Source organism: Staurois parvus, unplaced genomic scaffold, assembly GCF_062004578.1.
Source record: "Staurois parvus isolate SC_StPar_1 unplaced genomic scaffold, SC_StPar_1.0 ptg000520l, whole genome shotgun sequence".
NCBI lineage: Eukaryota > Metazoa > Chordata > Amphibia > Anura > Ranidae > Staurois > Staurois parvus.
The window spans coordinates 2,170,617-2,189,151 of NW_028318316.1; the positions used below are offsets into that span (position 1 = coordinate 2,170,617).

The 18,535-nt window shown below is 39.3% G+C and overlaps 1 protein-coding gene across 6 annotated transcripts in view; it reads right to left on the reverse strand.

Annotated features, from left to right (window-relative positions):
• Positions 1–18,535, reverse strand: part of BIRC6 (baculoviral IAP repeat containing 6) — a 407,575-nt gene that overhangs the window by 121,207 nt on the left and 267,833 nt on the right. For all 6 annotated transcript variants that reach the window (XM_089690190.1, XM_089690188.1, XM_089690192.1 and 3 more), the window contains exons 59-61: positions 16,736–16,903; positions 14,704–14,877; positions 2,655–2,851 (exon numbers count right to left, since the gene is read on the reverse strand). In XM_089690190.1, the coding sequence (XP_089546316.1) occupies positions 2,655–2,851; positions 14,704–14,877; positions 16,736–16,903 (539 nt within the window). The remainder of the gene's footprint in view (positions 1–2,654; positions 2,852–14,703; positions 14,878–16,735; positions 16,904–18,535) is intronic.

Consider the following 18,535-nt stretch of genomic DNA (forward strand, 5'->3'; position numbering starts at 1 on the left):
TGTCCACATCTGGAATCTCCCATTTTTGGCATATCAGATTGAAGATGTCTGGGTGAAGGGCCCATTCCCCTTGTTTAAGCAGATGAAGGGACCATTTCAATTATTTAAGCATATGGTGGGTAATTTGCTTTTCAGTTGCAACCTGATTGGGTGCCCCTTTACAAAGGGGTCCAGTGCTGCATGGCTATCCTGACTGCTCTGAGCTCAAAGACGTTAAATAGCTTGGCTTCCCTAAGTGATTAAGTTCCTTGGACTGTTACAATTGGAACACTCTCCCCATTCTCAAAGACTTGCATCTGTTATGATAGCTTTTCAGCGATAGGGCTGGGGTGCTGATATACCAAGACAGGGAGTTCCTTGGTTAACTGAACAGCATTGGCAAAGCGAGAGAAAGAGCCTGCTCGTTTCAAGCAGACAAGATATTTTGTTAGTTTGTGAATGGAATGAGGAAAATCAAAGGAGTTTACCGTTTAGCCCAAACTCTCATGGAGATCTCAATGCGGGATGTCACTTGGATTTCAACTCTCAAGGATGTGATTTTAAAGAAAGAACTTTCTTTTCTAGGAGAAAGACTTTTGCTTGAAATGTGCCAAAGACCAAAGCCAAGTAATCCAAGCAAAGGGAAGGCTGGAGAGCAGATTTGTTGAAACTGATCACCCCATCAAATGCCTGGAGCATCATAATTGTCTTGTTGACATTATATGATACCTGCAAGGGAGGGGAATTTTTCATAAGATCATTTTTTTAGAGAACCTGTGACTGGGCCTGCAAGATTAAAGAAAGCTTTTGTCTCAAACTTTATTTGCAGAATCTTTGAAAGGAGGAACATCTTCATTAGGAACATTGATGTTTGTTTAGGACAGAAACAGTTTGAAAAGTTTGCACTATGAAGTGAACATGTTTCAAACTCAGATGGCTTTTACCGTAACGGTCAGAGAGGCTGACCCTGTCTTACCTGTCCACGATGCTGGACTGTATATAAAGTCCAGGCTTCGCCTATCATGGTGGGCTTACTCCTGGAGGGGTCTTCATTGACTGTGTTCCATTATGGTGGACCACAGTCCTAGACCTGTAGAGAACCCTGCAGCTAACTCCTTGTGTTGCACCAAGGGCCAAGGAGAGTGACTAAACAGGATCCAGTGCCCAAAGAAACATTACAGGCTGTCTCCACAGCATTGGGGGTATGGAACCCAAATTTTTACTGAGGTGGCACAGATCCGGATACCAAATTAAAAAAGAAAAAAGCGCCATTTACAAAAAACACCAAAGTGTCAGCAGCATAACCCACCCAAAATAAATTTTGGCAACAATAATCCTAATTAAAAGGTATGCGCTAATAACAAACTTATACAAAGGTGTATATCATCATCCAAAAAAAAACATTTAGTGTTTTAAATAAATTATCAAACATAAATTAGTGTCCAAAAAAAAAAAAAAAAAATATTAGTGTCCAAAAAAATATATATATGGGAACGTCAGACAGCTCTCATAAATACCACCCTTCATCTACATAATTTTACCACCCAGCCAATCACTGCGTTCCTATTCTCCTTAATCACGCAGGATTGAACAGGTGTTTCCCAATTTAAAAGTGGTATTTATGAGAGCCGTCTGACGGTCCCATTTGTACTGCCCCTTGATGACGTCGGTGTGACGAAACCAGTTGGGCGTGGCCTACTTGATGTGGACGTTAGAGAGCCTTGCTGTTCTGTGCTGTATGGGAGAGTTCCGCGGTGAGCGGTATTTGTATCTCACCTTTTTTTGCTATTGAAGCTGGTGTCTGTTGGACACCTTGTTTGTGAGTTTCCTTATACCTTTTTTATTAAAGAGATACATGAAAAAAACGTATTGCACCATTATGTTCTCTTTTTTGTCCCTGAGTGTACTGTATGCTCTCATGGAGATATGAGAGAGTGGAGCAGTTCATCATAAGAGCTTTGGCTGCAAAGCTTTTTGTCTGTGATTATTATTATCTGGAAGTGTCTGAAACATCACCATATCTATTTGGACATCGGGTTCATTGCTCCCAGAGCACAAGCGCTGTTGCTGGTTTATAATCTGACCAGCCATTAGCTCTGGTGAGTTCATTTAACCTCCTTTGGTGGTGGATTTTTTACAATTGGTTCACGTCACTGAAGATATATATATATATATATATATATATATATATATATTTTTGGACACTAATATATATATATTTTTTTTTTTGGACACTAATTTATGTTTGGACACTATAATTATTTATTTAAAACACTAACTTTTTTTTCGGATGATGATTTACACCTTTGTATAAGTTTGTTATTAGCGCATACCTTTTAATTAGGATTACAGATCCGGATACACTGCTTCTATGCCGGCATTAGAAGACTGTGAGGGTTTGATTGATGGATCAGAAGATAAAATAAGAAAGAAACTAAGATGGTTAAACTGAGAGTGCTTTTCTCAGTGGAGGAGAAAAGGTCAATTCCTATAGCTTACGGTATATGAATATTCTGTGTCATGTAATGCACGATTAAGGTAAGACGTATTGTGGTCACAAAGGAATTAATCAGCAATTGCATTTTCAGGCATAATAAAACACTTTAAACAATAATTTTGTTAGCAAATGTTAAGTACCTGAAACACTGTTATGACAATATAGGATAAAGTCTTACTTGCTGAATGACGTCTGGGTAAAGCATAGGAAGTCGCTCAGCGATAAGGGCTAGCCCTCCCATCCCTGCAAAAACTTGCAATGGAGACTGAATTGGGCAGGTTTCTAGTAATGAGTCATCCAACACTGATTCCATGCAGTCGTCTCCTGGGCTGATTACTTCATCTTCAGGGCATGAACCCAGGAAATCCCCATGTTCTTTAAAAAAAAAAAAAAAAAAAAACACAAATAGATAAAGACACAGATGCAGACAACTAATGTAAAATGCTGAAATAATTAGGTTTAAAGATACTGGCAAATAACTGATGCAAGTTAAGTACAAATATTTTTCCCCACGATATCCACTTCAATACTTGGCACTTTCACACCCTTCCTGCCAAGGCCGATTTTTAGCTTTTAGTGTTGCACTTTGAAGGACAATTGCGTGATCATGCAACACTGTAGCCATATGAAAATGTAATTTATTTATTTTTTTACACAGATAGAGCTTTATTCACCACTAGGTTTTTCTATTTTTTTACTAAACAAAACGTAACAAGACTGAACATCTAAAAAAAAAAAATTTTTTTTCTTGGTTGCTGGTATAAGAATTTGTAAATAAGTAATTTTTCTTCTTCACTGATGTGCTCTGATGTGGTGGCACTGATATGCTACACTGATAATCAGTGCTCTGAATATCAGTGTAAATGTGTCCTGTCAGAATTGCTGGTTATTGGCGTTCCTTTCCTTGCACAATGACAGCGTGTGAGTAAAGGAAATAACGGTCAAGTTTGTTTACATGTGATCAGCTGATTGCATAGCAAAGGGTCACTGTGATTGGCCCTTTACCTCGATCTGTGATCAGCTGTCTCCAAAGGACACGGTGAACATAGAGCGTATCCAGGGAGCAGGGATCTGGGAGGACGTCTATAGATGCTCTCCCAGCACTAGACTGCACTGTAACCATCTTTCGGCTATGGCGCAGTCAGCGAGTGGATATTAAAGAGCCATCATTGTCAATACACTAGAATCAAGGCTTTACAAATATGCCCTACAAGTTTCTCCTATGTTATAACTTATTAGTGGAGATAACTGGAGTTATTTCTGCAAAACTAATTTAGAAAAAAAATTTATTTCTGCTAAATTTTGCCATGCAGCATTAAATTAAATTTGAAATAAAAAAAGAAAAAAGAAGAGATCCATCTGCCCCAAAAGTACCTGTCTCTACCTATGCAATAACCACTCTTTTGTAATTCCAGTTCTTCCTCTTCTCTTTCAGTGTTTTCAGGCCGGACAAAATGGATTCTGATTGGTCAGCGTCGTCCACATGTCGGCACTGCACTAGTGTAAATGGTAAAGACAGTGGGCACTGTGTATACCTTTACCATTATGAAAAGATTGACATTTATATGTGCCAATAAAACATACATTATAGGGGTACATGCTTACTTGTTCATCAACAAGAAATATCTGATAATTTGGAACAATATTTATGTACAAGAAAAAAAAAATGTCCAAAACAACTGGAAAGCTAGAAATAGCATTATCTATGAAAATTACTAACAGCTATTTTCCATGATTCTACTTAGACTTAGAGAGGAGCTCCAGCCCCCCTCAAAAATGAAAAGTTTGCAGCCACAAATTCTGTAGCTGCTGATTTTTAATATAACAACACTTACATGTCCAGGGGTCCAGCGCCGTCCTCACCCGGGCTAGTTCTTCACTAGTCTCCAGGTTCCCGGCATGGCAAGTAAGTCAAACCGGAAGTTACGGCTTTACAGCCGGTTTCCTACTGGCACATGCATGAGTCTCGCTGTGCCTTGCAAATGGTCCCGTAGTCTTCTGGGACCTGTGAAGTGTCCCTGAAGCTTTGGGGGGGTGAACTTACTGCCCAGTTCGCCGCGGTCAACGGAGCCCGGAAGTGGGAGCAGGTATACTTGTCAAAACTAGGTACCTGCTCTCCCCTCCCACCAAAAAAGAGCCAAACGTGGCAGTGGAGGGACGGTGCAAGCAAGCTGAGTGTCTACTTTTGGGTGGAACTCCGCTTTAAGTAGTAGCAGTCCTAGAAATCTTAAAACAAGGGTCTGCTAAACTCCCTAAATATAAAAATTTTAACTATTTTCATTCTATCAACAGAACAACTATTTTTCAAAGTTCAGTATACAGTCTTCATATAAATGTGCTTTAATTCACCCCCCCTAATACAACAAGCTGATAGCACTACTAGAAAAAAGAAATATGGAGTTTTTGAATTTTCTGTTCACTTGTACTGCTTTAGCGGTGGCAAGACTACTATAACAAGCTGTGAATTACAATGTGTTTAACGAGCTACATTGTTAGGGACATGCAAGATCCTACTATGAGTTATGGTGGCCTTTTAGACCTAAATAGTAGAGTAGTTCCTTAAACACGGTTACTCAAATCTTAACCCGCAGGAAATCTGACTTAACGCTTACAAAGGACAAACAAAACAATGGCTGAAACAGCCTGCAGTTGTAAATTCAATGCCAAATGATGTTCTACGTTACAATAATAGAAAATGTACTTAGCCCGCTGCTCGTGAACATACAACCCTCCAAGCTAACTTTGTTCCCAATTATGTTGTAAAACAAACATTTTTTAATGAGCTACCATTTTTAGAATGAAGAAGCTGTCTTGAAAACATATGTATTCGTTCTAATAAATTATTACTAAAGATAAAAGTGTTTAGTCTACTTTGACTGCTATAATTAACTTCTATCGATATAAATGACAGAGTTTATGACCTTATACCATAATCTATGTTCCTTGCTCTTAGGCCAGAACTAGAGTACAGTTTGCAGGATTATTTGGTGTTAACCTGTCAAACTAAACAGATTATTTTAAATTTGTTCTTTTATACTAGTATTTTTGACTAGTCAACAAAAAACATTTCCTAGAGTACAGTACAAGACGCTTTCTTCTTTACATTAAGACTGGGCTATATACACAAGTACCTTTAGGTGACTGGGCATTGGTGTAAAAAAGAAAACAAAAACCCAAAAAACAAAACTGCATCGATATCCCCTTAACAAGCCTTCCCACTCTCAGCTAGCTTCAAGTTTTGTAGCAAGCAATAAAGAGATCAGATGAAGGGTTCTGTGTTCTCTACTGTAATCCAGGAAACAGATTTCACTGGTAAAAGTTAGCATTTTGGTTTACCTGTACAAATTTTGAAACTGAAGACTTGATATTTAGGACTACTTGGGTTATGCTGCCACCTTCTGGTGAACAGACACTGGCCACAAAAAGGCATGGATTCACAGCAAGGCATAACCCTTCAAAACTGTGGACTTCATATAAATGTGAGCATCCAAAGAGTGAACAACCTCTTCCTTAGGATGATCAGGGTCAATGCAAGAAGATTGAACACAATGTTTTGGCCCAGGTGGAAGGAAAAAAAAACACCTTAGGTAGGAAAGAAGATTGAAGCCTAAACACGCCTTTATCCTAGTGAAGAACCAGAAAAGGTTCCTTGGAGGAAAGCACAGGTAACGTCTGAGACCATGCAAGCCAAGATAATGGCTACCAGAAAGACAACCTTGAGCCTAAGGAGCGATAAGGAAATCTCTCAGACAGGTTCAAAAGGAAAAGGCTGATATGTTTCCTGGCGGAGCCATTTCCACACCAGACTGGAGAAAGCCAAAATGCACCCCATGACATACTGTTGGGTATTAATGTGGAAGTAAACCCACTTTTGTATCTTTTACCTACAGGTAAGTCTATAATAAAGCTTACCTGTAGGTAAAATGAATATCTCCTAAACGTGCACGGTTTAGGAGATATTTGCTCTTTATAATAGCTGGCGCATGCGCTCTGAAGGAATGGCATACCCGTGCCATTGCTTCAGAGCATTGAGCCATGGCCCCGTGCGTGGCAGTGACATCACTGTGACTCAGCCAGTCAGACGGCCGGAGCTCGTGAACCCGGAAGGAAGACCGGATGAAGATGGAAGACCTGTCAGCGGTGACAGCAAGCCGCAGGAGGGCTTCATTTTAAGGTAAGTCTCTCATAATGTGCCAGTATGCACAATAGCACATTATGACATTACCTTGCAGGTTTTTTTTTCTTTATTTTGCGGTTTACTGCCGCTTTAAAGTGGTTCTAAAGGCTGAAGGTTTTTCTTTTTTACCTTCGTGCATTCTATGCACGAAGGTAAAAACCTTCAGTGTGCAGCAGCCCCCTTAGCCTCCAATACTTACCTGAGCCTGATCTTGGTCCAGCGACGTACACAGGAGCCCCAATTCTCCCCCTTCTCATTAGCTGAGACACAACCAATGGCTCCCTCTGCTGTCAATCACAGAATGTGAAGAGGGAGTGGGGCTGAGCCACAGTCTGCTGTGTCTTATAAACGCAGAGAGTGGGGCTAGGGAGCGAGCACATGCACCAGTGCCCCCCTAGCAAGAAACCTTCTAAGAGCGCACTGCTCAGGGGGCAGGAGCCAGAAACTCTAGCAGGCGATCGGAGGAGGATCGGCGCTACTCTGTGCAAAACCACTGCACAGAGTAGGTGAGTATTACATGTTTGTCATTATAAAAAAAAAAAATTAAAAACAAGGCTTTAGTCCCACACCGCTACAGATTTACAGCGTAACGCAAAAAAACAGTTGCCTTTGTACCGTTAAACAAAAAAATGAAGGTCTCTACAGTGTGAACAAGCCCTCATAATATTCTTTACATGTCAAACTTGTGCATTTTTCCTTCATTTTCTTTTGTATGTATGGTGTGAACAAGCCTTTAGAAGATGGATGACAAGCCATTGGAAGATGGATGGAGGAAAGAGACCCTTTCGAACCCCAGGAGTAGAAGACCTACTAGTAAAGATACAAGCCTTTTCCTTCTGGGGTTGAAGAGTACTCTTACCTCTGTGATCTCCTTGATGTACTTATCCATGCAGGGACTGAACAGGTATTTGCATACAGTTACATAGTTAGTCTGGCTGAAAAGAGACAAAAGCCCATCCAGTTCAACCATTAAAAAAAAGAAAAAAGCTATAATTCTATACCCAAAGTTGATCCAAATGAAGGCAAAAAACCCAGCAAAGCATGTCCAATTTGCTCCTGCTGGAAAAAAAACTCCTTCCTGATCCCCCGAGAGGCAATCGGATATTCCCTGGATCAACTTTACCTATAAATGTAAGTATCCAGTGATATTCTGTGTATCTAAGAAAGAATCCAGGCCTTTTTTAAAGCAATCCACTGAGCTGGCCAGAACCAACTCTTCAGGGAGTCTATTCCACATTTTCACAGCTCTTACAGTGAAGAAACATTTCCGTGTTTGGAGATTAAATTTCTTTTCCTCCAGATGTAAAGAGTGTCCCCTTGTCCTCTGTGATGAGCTAAGGGTGAATAGCTCTACACCGAGTTCACTATATGAACCACTGATGTATTTATACATGTTGATCATATCCCCCATTAATCTCCTCTTCTCAAGAGAGAATAAATTCAGTCCCTCTAATCTTTCCTCATAGCTGAGCGCCTCCATGCCTCTTATCAATTTGGTTGCCCTTCTCTGCACTTTCTCCAGTTCCCCAATATTCTTTTTGTGAATTGGTGCCCAAAACAGAACTGCATATTTCAGATGAGGTGTTACTAATGATTTGTACAGGGGTAAAATGATCTCTCTCTATGTAGTCTTTACTTCTATTAATACAAGCGAGGATTTTGCTTGCTTTAGAAACTGCAGCTTGGCATTGCATGCCATTATTAAGCTTGTGATCTACCATAACTCCCAGATCCTTCTCCACCATTGATTCCCCCAGTTGTACCCCCCCTAGTATGTATGATGCATGCATATTCTTAGCCCCCAAGTGCAAACCCTAACATTTATCAACATTAAACCTCATTTGCCACTTGCCCCCAAGGGATATCCACTCAAGGTGGTTTTTGCAGAGGAGATCTGCTGACCAGCAATTAAGCCAGAGGATTCTGTGAATGTTTACAGAAAAAAGGCTCATACTGGAAATCTGGTAAAGTGTATAAATCGGACCATTCACGCAATAGCGTAAGGCCACAGATCCAGCTGATTGTGGACAGAGGATGGAGCTGGTATCTTGAGCCATACAATTTATCCAGACAGTAATGATCTGACAGATTTCCACAGACACAACCTTGGGTTGAATAGCAGTGCCCAGCTAGGCAAAGATAACTCTAAAAAGAGCCTCTCCATTTTATCTACCAGGTCTTTCAACAAGTGATTATTTTCCACTGAGCCCTGAGGGTTTTATTAAAAAGGAATGGTCAAATCCACCACAGGAATCACCAAATTCCAAAGCAAACTTTCCTTACTAGGATATTGTGGCAAAAAGTTTTTGGAGGGGAAAAAAAATACTCTGTATGAGGCCAGTTAACATATAGGACAAGTTAAACCAGAGCATAGACCAGGACAGTCTGAACTGGTGTAGAGAAATTTAGAAAACTCATATTGGATACATTTGCTCCTGCAGGCTTATTATACTTGTAAAGCTAGTCAGGTTGAAATAAGGACAAGCCCATCCAGTTAAACCAACAGAGTAAATAAATAGAAAATGTTTGTATACAGAAATATATACATACTGTATATACACTGTATTGTCTGTCATATTGTAAAGCGCTGAGCAAACTGTTGGCGCTATATAAATCCTGCATAATAAAATATATATACAGAGAGAGAGAGAGAGAGAGAGAGAGAGAGAGAGAGAGAGAGAGAGAGATGCTAACTTTTCATTTTTGAGGGGGGGCTGGAGCTCCTCTCCAAGTCTAAGTAGAATCATGGAAAATAGCTGTTAGTAATTTTCATGGATGATGATATTTCTAGCTTTCTAGTTGTTTTGGACATTTCTTTTTTCTTGTACATAAATATTTTTCCAAGTTACCGGATATTTCTTGTTGATGAACAACTAAGCATGTACCCCTATAAGATATGTCTTATTGGCACATATAAATGTCAATCTTTTCATGATGGTAAACGTATACACAGTGCCCGCCGTCTTTCCTATTTACACTAGAGCAGTGCCGACATGTGGACGGCGCTGACCAATCAGAATCCATTTTGTATGGCCTGGAAACACTGAAGAGGAAGAACTGGAATTTCAAAAAAGAGTGGTTATTGCATAGGTAGAGACAGGTACTTGTGGGGCAGATGGATCTCTTTTTTTTCAAATTTAACGCTGCAAGGCGAAATTTTGCAGAAATCAATTTGTTTTCTAAATTAGTTTTGCAGAAAATGTACCAGAAAAAAAATAAGTTAATTTTTAAATTGATGACAGCAACACAAAAGGCTAGCAAAGTAAGTGGTATTAACAAGGAAGAGCTGAAACATTTTGCAACTAATTGGGTTAAATGGCAACAGGCCAGTAACAATAGGATATACTGTAAAAAGGGCATTTTTGAGAGTCAGAGTGTCTCAGAAGTAAAGACAGTTCACCAATTCGTGAAAAGCAGTCTAGAAATTGTCAATTTCAGAATAATGTTCAACATAAATTTGCAAAGAATTTTAATACACCATCTACAGTACATAATATCAAAAGAGTCTTAGAATCTGGAGAAAGCTCTGTGCACAAATGACAAGGCCTAACACAATATTGGATGCCTGTGATCTTTGGACCCTCAGACGGCAATGCATTACAAAAAAGCATGATGGACATCACTGCATGGCCTTTTAATACTTCCAAAAATCACTGTGTGAGCACAGTTTTCCGTACCATCGAAAATGCAAGTAAAGGTTCTGTCACGCAAAGAAGACATATCTGAACATGATCCAGAAATGCCACCGTCTGTTGCAAAGTGGAAAACTGTTCAGTGGTCAGATGAATCGAAATATGACTTTTTTTGGCAACCATGGGCACCACATACAATGTACTAAAAGAGGAGTGAGACCTTCCAGCTTGTTATCAGCACTCTGTTCAAAAGCCTGCATCTCTGATGGTATGTGGGTGTATTAATGTGTATTTAATTGGCAGCTTGCCTATCTGGAAAGGTGCGATCTACTGCTGAAAGATATATCCACGTTTTAGAGCGGTATATGCTCCCATCTAGATGACATCTTTTTCAGCAAAGCCTTGCATATTTCAGGACAATGATATACCACATACTGCATCTATGATAACAACATGGCTTTGTAGTAGAAGAATCCAAGTGCTTAAATGTCTTGCCTGCAGTCCAGATCTTTCACCAATTTAAATTTTTTTGGCACATCTTGAAACAAAAAATATGACAAAGATGACCCAGAACTGCTCAGCAGTTAGAATCTTATATAAGGCAAGAACAGGACAATATTCTCTCCCAAAACTCCAGCAACTTGTCTCCTCAGTTCCCAGATGGTTTCAGAGTGTTGTTAAAAGAAGAGGTGATGCTACACTGTGGCAAACATGGAACTGTCCAAACTGTTTTGAGATATGTTGCTGCAATCAATTCCAAAATTATCCTTTTTCCTTAAAAATGGTAAATTTGCTCAGTTTATACAGTTATGTTCAAAATAATAGCAGTCAGACATCACTAACCTGATCAATCACTGTTTTTGGTAGAAATATTTCTACATGGCAAATAATTTACTAGCAGGTGTAGTAGAGTAATAGAAATCCAACAGACCCAACAGTCATGACATGCATGCTCCTGATTCTGTGTAATTGAATCACTAATTGAAAGGGGCATGTTCAAAATAATAGCAGTGTGGAGTTCTATTAGTGAGGTCATTCATTCTTTGAAAAACAGGTGGCAATTATTGCCTTATTTAAGGAAGGAAGGCAGCAAATGTTGTACATGCTGGTTACAGTGCATTTCTCTCTGAAATTCTGAGGAAAATGGGTCGTTCCAGACATTGTTCAGAAGAACAGCTTACCTTGATTAAAAAGTTGATCGGAGAGGGGAAAACATATAAAGAAGTGCAGAACATGATAGGCTGCTCAGCTAAGATGATCGCAAATGCTTTAAAATGGCAACCAAAACCTGAAAGATGTGGAAAAAAGCGAAAACTACTATTCGAATGGATAGAAGAACAGCCAAAATAGCAAGGATGAGCCAACAATCAGCTCCAGGAAGATCAAAGAAGGTCTAAAGTTACCTGTGAGTACTGTTACAATTAGAAGACGCCTATGTAAAGCCAAGCTATCTGCAAGAAGCCCCCGCAAAGTCCCACTGTTGAAAAAAAGACATGTGCTGAAGAGGTTACAATTTGCCAAAGAGCACATTGACTGGCCTAAAGAGAAATGGCGCAACATTTTGTGGACTGATGAAAGGAAGATTGTTCTTTTTGGGTCTAGTGGCTGGAGACAGTTTGTCAGACGACCCCCAAACACTGAATTCAAGCCACGGTACACTGTGAAGACAGTGAAGCGTGGTTGTGCAAGCATCATGATATGGGGATGTTTCTCATACTACGATGTTGGGCCTATTTATCGCTTTCCAGGGATCATCAATCAGTTTGAATACATCAGAATACTTGAAGAGGTCATGCTGCCTTATGCTGAAGAGGAAATGCCCTTGAAATGGGTGTTCCAACAAGACAACGACCCCAAACACACCAGTAAACGTGCAACATCTTGGTTCCAGACCAACAAGATTGATGTTATGGAGTGGCCAGCCCAATCCCCGGATCTTAATCCAATAGAAAACTTGTGGGGTGACATCAAAAATGCAGTTTGAGGCAAAACCAAGAAATAGAGAAGAACTGTGGAATGTAGTCCAATCATCCTGGGCTGGAATACCTGTTCACAGGTGCCAGAAGTTGGTTGACTCCATGCAACACAGATGTACAGCAGTTCTCAGAAACAGTGCTTATACAACTAAATATTAATTAAGTGATTCAAAGGAAAGAAAAATCTTCAAACATTTTTCAGTTTATATAGGGAATGTTTGAGTTTGCAAAGAAGAATACAAACACTGCTATTTTTTTGAACAGTCTAATATTCACTTTTCTTCAATTTTTTTTTAGAGGAACAACACAAATTAGATATATTTATTTTCATGGTTTGATTTGGAATAGAATGTGTAGTGTTTCCAATGAATTTGTGTGCATGGAAATAAAAGCTATTAGAAGGATTTTGAGCTTTATTCACTTTTTTCAACACACTATTATTTTGAACACAAATGTATGTTTTCTATGTTACATTGTGAATAAAACATAGGTTTATGAGATTTGCAAATCATTGCATTCTGCTTTCATGTAGATTTTACACAGCATCCCAACTTTTTTAGAACTGGGGATGTAGTATTCTGCAATAGCTTGTGTAAGGTTTTTCGTAAAAATTTTATTTGACAGTATTTTGCACCTATATACTTAAAGTGAGGGGTACCCATAAGTCTGAAATCAAGCCAGAGATAATTACACTGATGGTCTGCTTTAGACAGCAGCACTTGCATGGGGCAGGTGTTATGGGTTAAAATTGCAACACCTGATATTTAAAAGGAGTCTGTAGCAATGAAAGAGACCAGAAATTGTTTTGAAGAAAATTTGAGAAACCCCTACTTTAAAGTGGGTATCTTGGACCAGAATAACATTAGAAGCCTTGAATTCATTCAGGGATAGCGTTTCCTAACGGAGTTCAAGCCTTTGATATTTGAGGATATTTTTAAAGCCATGGTAGTTGGGAAAACGGCGTATGATATATATATATATATATATATATATATATATATATATATACACATACACACACACACACAGTATATACACATACTGTAAATATATGAAACAAAAATATACGAGTATCATGGTATGAAAAGCGTGAAGGTAAGAATGTAAATTCTAAACATTCAGCAAGAGACAAAATCCAGAAAGAACCATAACTGAATGGAAAATTATGGTCTAGGAGATACCTCATTAACCAAAACCATTAACTATACACATTGTAATAGGCTTGAGAGGAGCAATCATATTAGGGCACCACTGGGAATCCAGTGAAGAGGGCATGAGCACAACAGTACAAGGGCGGGTGCCCCAGTCTGTCCTTTAAATCCGAAACATATAAACAAGAAAAAACATAATGGACTTATTGAATGTCCATATGGGTATAGAAAAAAAATCCATTAAAGAATAAGAATCTGTAGGCAGGATACCAAAGATCACAGAGTCAATCTGGGGTAAATATCTCACCCAGCTGGCAAAAGTAGGTCTCGGAGGAGGATTGTGTTGGGTAGATGAATGAGACATCTTGGTCTTGGACTTAAGCTGGAGTCCAAATCTTGCTTGGGAGTAGGAGCTGCACAAGGTCTAGTAAGGGGAATCGTTAAGGAGGGAGACCCAGAATCTTGATACAAACTTCTTTTTGCAAATCTTCAATACTGTGTAGTGTGCCATCTTTAGAAATTAAATCTGAAGGGGAACCCCCAGCAGAAGGGAATTCAATGTTTTTGGAGATGGGAGGTAACAGGCCTGAGTTTATGTCTCTTGGCAAGAGTAATTAGGGAGAGGTCAATGTAGGTTTTTGCTTTTGTAGTCAATAAGTGACTTATTGCAAGTGTTATTGAGCAAGGTCTCCTTACTGGTATAATAATGGAATCATTGAATGATATTCCTTGGTCTGGCTCCTGTCGGAGTTTTCGGGCTCATTTGCGATCAAGAGATCTGTAACCTTGGGTCAATCTCCAATCAATTCAGGGACCCTTCTGATAGGAAGATTGACACTTCTCTCTATTCTCAAGGTAGTCTTCCTGTATATGAAGTTGGGAGACACTTTGCTTTAAAGACATGTACTCTTTTCTTGGAAGAGAGCTTGAACATATTAAACAAGATCATCAAATGTAGATTCCAAGTGATCAGTTCGTTCCCCTAGTAAGGCCTTTTTTGCCTCTAACCTCTTGGGCAATCTTGCCCACTTCAGAAGAAATGTTGCTGGTTATTATTTGAAGTAAAAGTGTGTTGTCTGTCATTCAGGACTCAGGCTGATAGATAGTGTGCTGCAGACATGGGCTCTACATAAGAAATAGCAAAAGTGCACAAAAAAGTACCCAAGTTACTTTAACTTTAGATAAATATCACCCAATATTCCGACGTGAAGACATTTTACTATTTATATTAAGGGATACTACCATTGGCTTAGTAAAACCCCATATGCCAATTCTGAAAATTAAACCTTACCCTTTTCTGTGTGAAGACGCTTGAAAGAATCAGTTTTTGATAGACTTGGATCAGAGATTACTTTGGAACCAAGCTTAACAGTTAGGTCGACTGAACGAAAACCTTGCGGAAGCTTTCTTTCATATAAAAGTGTAAGTAGCTGTGCAAGGGTCATTTCTGGTGGTAAGGGTTGACCTATAAATAAAACAGCAAAATTCAAAGACCTGTTAGAATAGAAGGCATAGTGAGGCAAAATAAACATTTTCAAGCCCGTTTAATATTATTTGTATTACAGACAGCTCATGCTTTCAGAGCCTGTTTACACCTTTGAGCTCTAGGTACTTTATCCCACCTCATGCAAAAAAAAATCTGGTTGCTGTAGCTTATCTCCAGTACCCAGAAAAAACATCTTTCATAGGAAAAAACTAAAATATGCAACTTGTATATTATAAGCCTTTTTTTAAATGCATACAACAGTACAAAACATTCCTTCTGCCTGGAAAGCACATACACATATGCAAAGAACATACATATAAAAAAAAGGCTTATGAAGACAAAAATATTAACTTGAAGGCACTAAAGCACAAATTCCTGTTTAGGTTTAATAGGTCTGAACTGATTATTTTACTAGAGCCAATGAAAATCTGAAAGCACAATTATGGTATTTGCGTGTATGCAGTTGTAAAATGTTTCTATTGGCATTATTACAGTGTAGCCAGGTGCTGGCTATATCATTATGCTATTCAAGGACATTTACAGATAAGACTGATTAATCCTTTTTCCCCTAGTGCCCAGTACTGGGACTGCTACAATACTTCCTGGTAGCAGAGTGGATACAGTTCTTCTGACAGGAGAGGATCCTGGAACCTGTAGTCCTATAGCCAATATATACTGAATTTCTGAGTGCTGATTGGACTACATCTACCAGAGAGTTGGGGAACCAGAAGGTTGCTGGGAGAGCAGATATATTCTACAGCAAGAACTAGCTCGGGCTGTTGGGGCAGTATTCAGAGCCGAACACGGGGGGGGCTGCTGTTTTCCGCCAGAGACAGATTGCTGGCTACTACTGCGGGACTCTGCATACCAGTTAAGCACAGTGGTGACACAGATCGCTGCACCAGGATCACATAAGCTTTTCTGCATCGTGACTTTCACTATCCAGTCTTCAGCCAGTCATCTCTGCTTGCCATGCTGACAGGCTGTCAGGTTGTAACTCTGCACTTCTTTGCAAACAGCCAAGAGCCTGTAAAAGAACCCTGTTCCTAGAAGGCCGTGCTTATCCATAGGATTGGTGAGCGGGCAGATGACCAACCTCTTTCGGACAACACTCTAGAGACACTGAATGCAGACCCCTTTATACCTCAGTTACCAGGAGACTTTTGCTTTGAGCATTGTTAACAGCAATGTTATCTTCTTGAATTATCATTATGCACTACTGTATACAGGCCCCACCACTGCTAGCAGAAAACAATGGCTGCTATCACATCAAGAACTTGAAACATCTCAGTTCTCAAGTTATTTCTAGGTAAAGGGACCTATTCACATCTAAGCCATTGTTATTCAAATTAGGGTGTCTATACCCATACATATATAATATTAGATATATTTTTTTTTCTTGCATAATTCTTTGCATTCCCTATTGTGACGCCAGTGGCCAAGATAGAGCTGATAAGTCAACAAGCCTTTTCTTCCCCCTCCTGCTGCTGGTGTTTCAGTTACATAGTTACAATGTGCCATTTGTGACCATATAATCTGTTATCCATTGCTATTTGGTTATTTCCATTTTAACAGTGTTTGGCTTTTATGCGTTAAATGGGGATGTACCTCCTAAACCTTCATTCTGTTGTCTACTCTTGAACAAGCCCAATACAAAGGTGTTACTGAAGAATCATGTCTCTTGCATTACGATTTCATACTGTTAAAATATGTCTGAACCCAGAGTGTCAGGGATGTCAGGAGGCTTGCAAGGTCAAGGCAACCACTGGGGACAGGCATTATCAAGCAGCCCCTGCGGGAGTAGCGCTACAACGGTAAAGATGAAAATAAAAACTACCTGGCAACAACTTATGGTAAAGGTGGAAAACTGGAATGCTAATGGTCTTGCTTGAAGAATCCACGCCCGATGAGGTTCCACCTACTTTGTCAGCCAATATTCTTCCTCTTCTGGATGGTGGACGTGGTGGTGTAGAGGATACTGCTCGTTTTGATTGAGATTTCAAACCTTGATGTAAAATGCAAAATAAATGCATTTATCATATAAGTAAATTGAGAACAGTTTGCCATTAATAGGGTGCATTGATCCATTGGCAAATTATTTTACTTTAGCTTAAGTTTTCATGCAAAATGACTGCATATACTCAGTTGACAGAAGCTTCTATTTTTAATGTCATTGACTAAAAAGTCTTGGCAAAGACAACCACTCATTGAGAAGAGGAAAGTATTCAGGTATAGCATCAAAATGTTTGTCAAGGGTCAACACATGTTTAAAGGAATTATTTTTTCACAGCTCACACTTTCATTTTATACCATCAGCATTTTAACCTCCCTAGCGGTCTGATTATGTCAGTACTTCTGAGCTCAAAGTGGTACATTGTTTTCAATGGAAATATGTTTATTTATTGTAGGCCTGTAATTCTTAGGAATAACTCACTGAAATCTGTCCGAACAAGAGTCTACTAAACATCCCGGGTATGACAGAATTTGAAACTCAAAATCATAAATTATAATATAATAAATAATCATAAAAAATAATATAATAAATTTAATTCAATAATATAATCAAACCAAAAACACTGAAATTTAAAATAGAGTTCTAAGTTCTCACATCACTGAGCACTGAGTCGCAAAATCGTTTTCAGTGTCTGATGACGAATTTCCCTACGAATCATTATCACTCAATTCTGCAAGTGGTTCTAATTTACTATTGCTGTTCTCTAGCTGGTCTAAAACCACTTTTGACCTAAAGGGACGCTTTTTGGAAGCCTTGGACGTTTCTCAGTTTCCAGGCAGAATGAACAGTACAAATGCAGGCAGGGCACTGGACAAAGCACTAGGGACAAAATGTATGTAAAATGGTTTGATACAGTAATGTAATACTATCAGATTTTAGTGTATTGAATGAATGTCAAATTTTAAAATTTTTCTGAATTTCCCGCCGGTTCCGTCCCCCGTACTTCCCGACGCTCGCAGGGAACGGAACCCGGATGCCGGCATCGGCCAGAGGACATGGCCGCGGGCGCTGCAGGGGGGACATCGTGGGACCGCAGGACAAGGTAAGTGCTCAAGGGATTCCAGAGCAACGCTGCAGTGCAATCCCGACTGTAGCTCAGGGTTACCGCTTCTGGTACTGAAAGTTAACCCCGAGCTACACTCGGGAATACCGCCAGGGGGGTTAATAGCAATGGAAACAAGTTATTTTTGACAAGCCAATTAGAAAAAAAAAAATCTTATGTTTTGAGTTCTGCCTGTTTGCTGGTCATTTGTTTCCACAACTTATAGTATTCCCCACATGCTTTGCAACTTCTCCTCTGCTGTTTACTTTTAAGGACTACACATCTCATGATAACTTGCTGCCTGAAAGCAGTGAATCCTGAAACTGAAAATGTGTGCGATTCTTCAAAAAAGTTAGCTTACGAATGTCAAGATCAGTCAAATTAATAGGAGCAGACTAGAAATAATTGAAACACAAGGTTGAAATGAATATATGATTTAAAATTTTCACCACAGATTCTCTATCATAGACAACATAATTCGAAAAAAAACAAAGCTAAACTGTTTCCTCACCTTTTCTGTAAACGTTATGGTGGAATTTGTTTTGTTATTTGCTACATCATTCACATGGGCAAAATGGTGT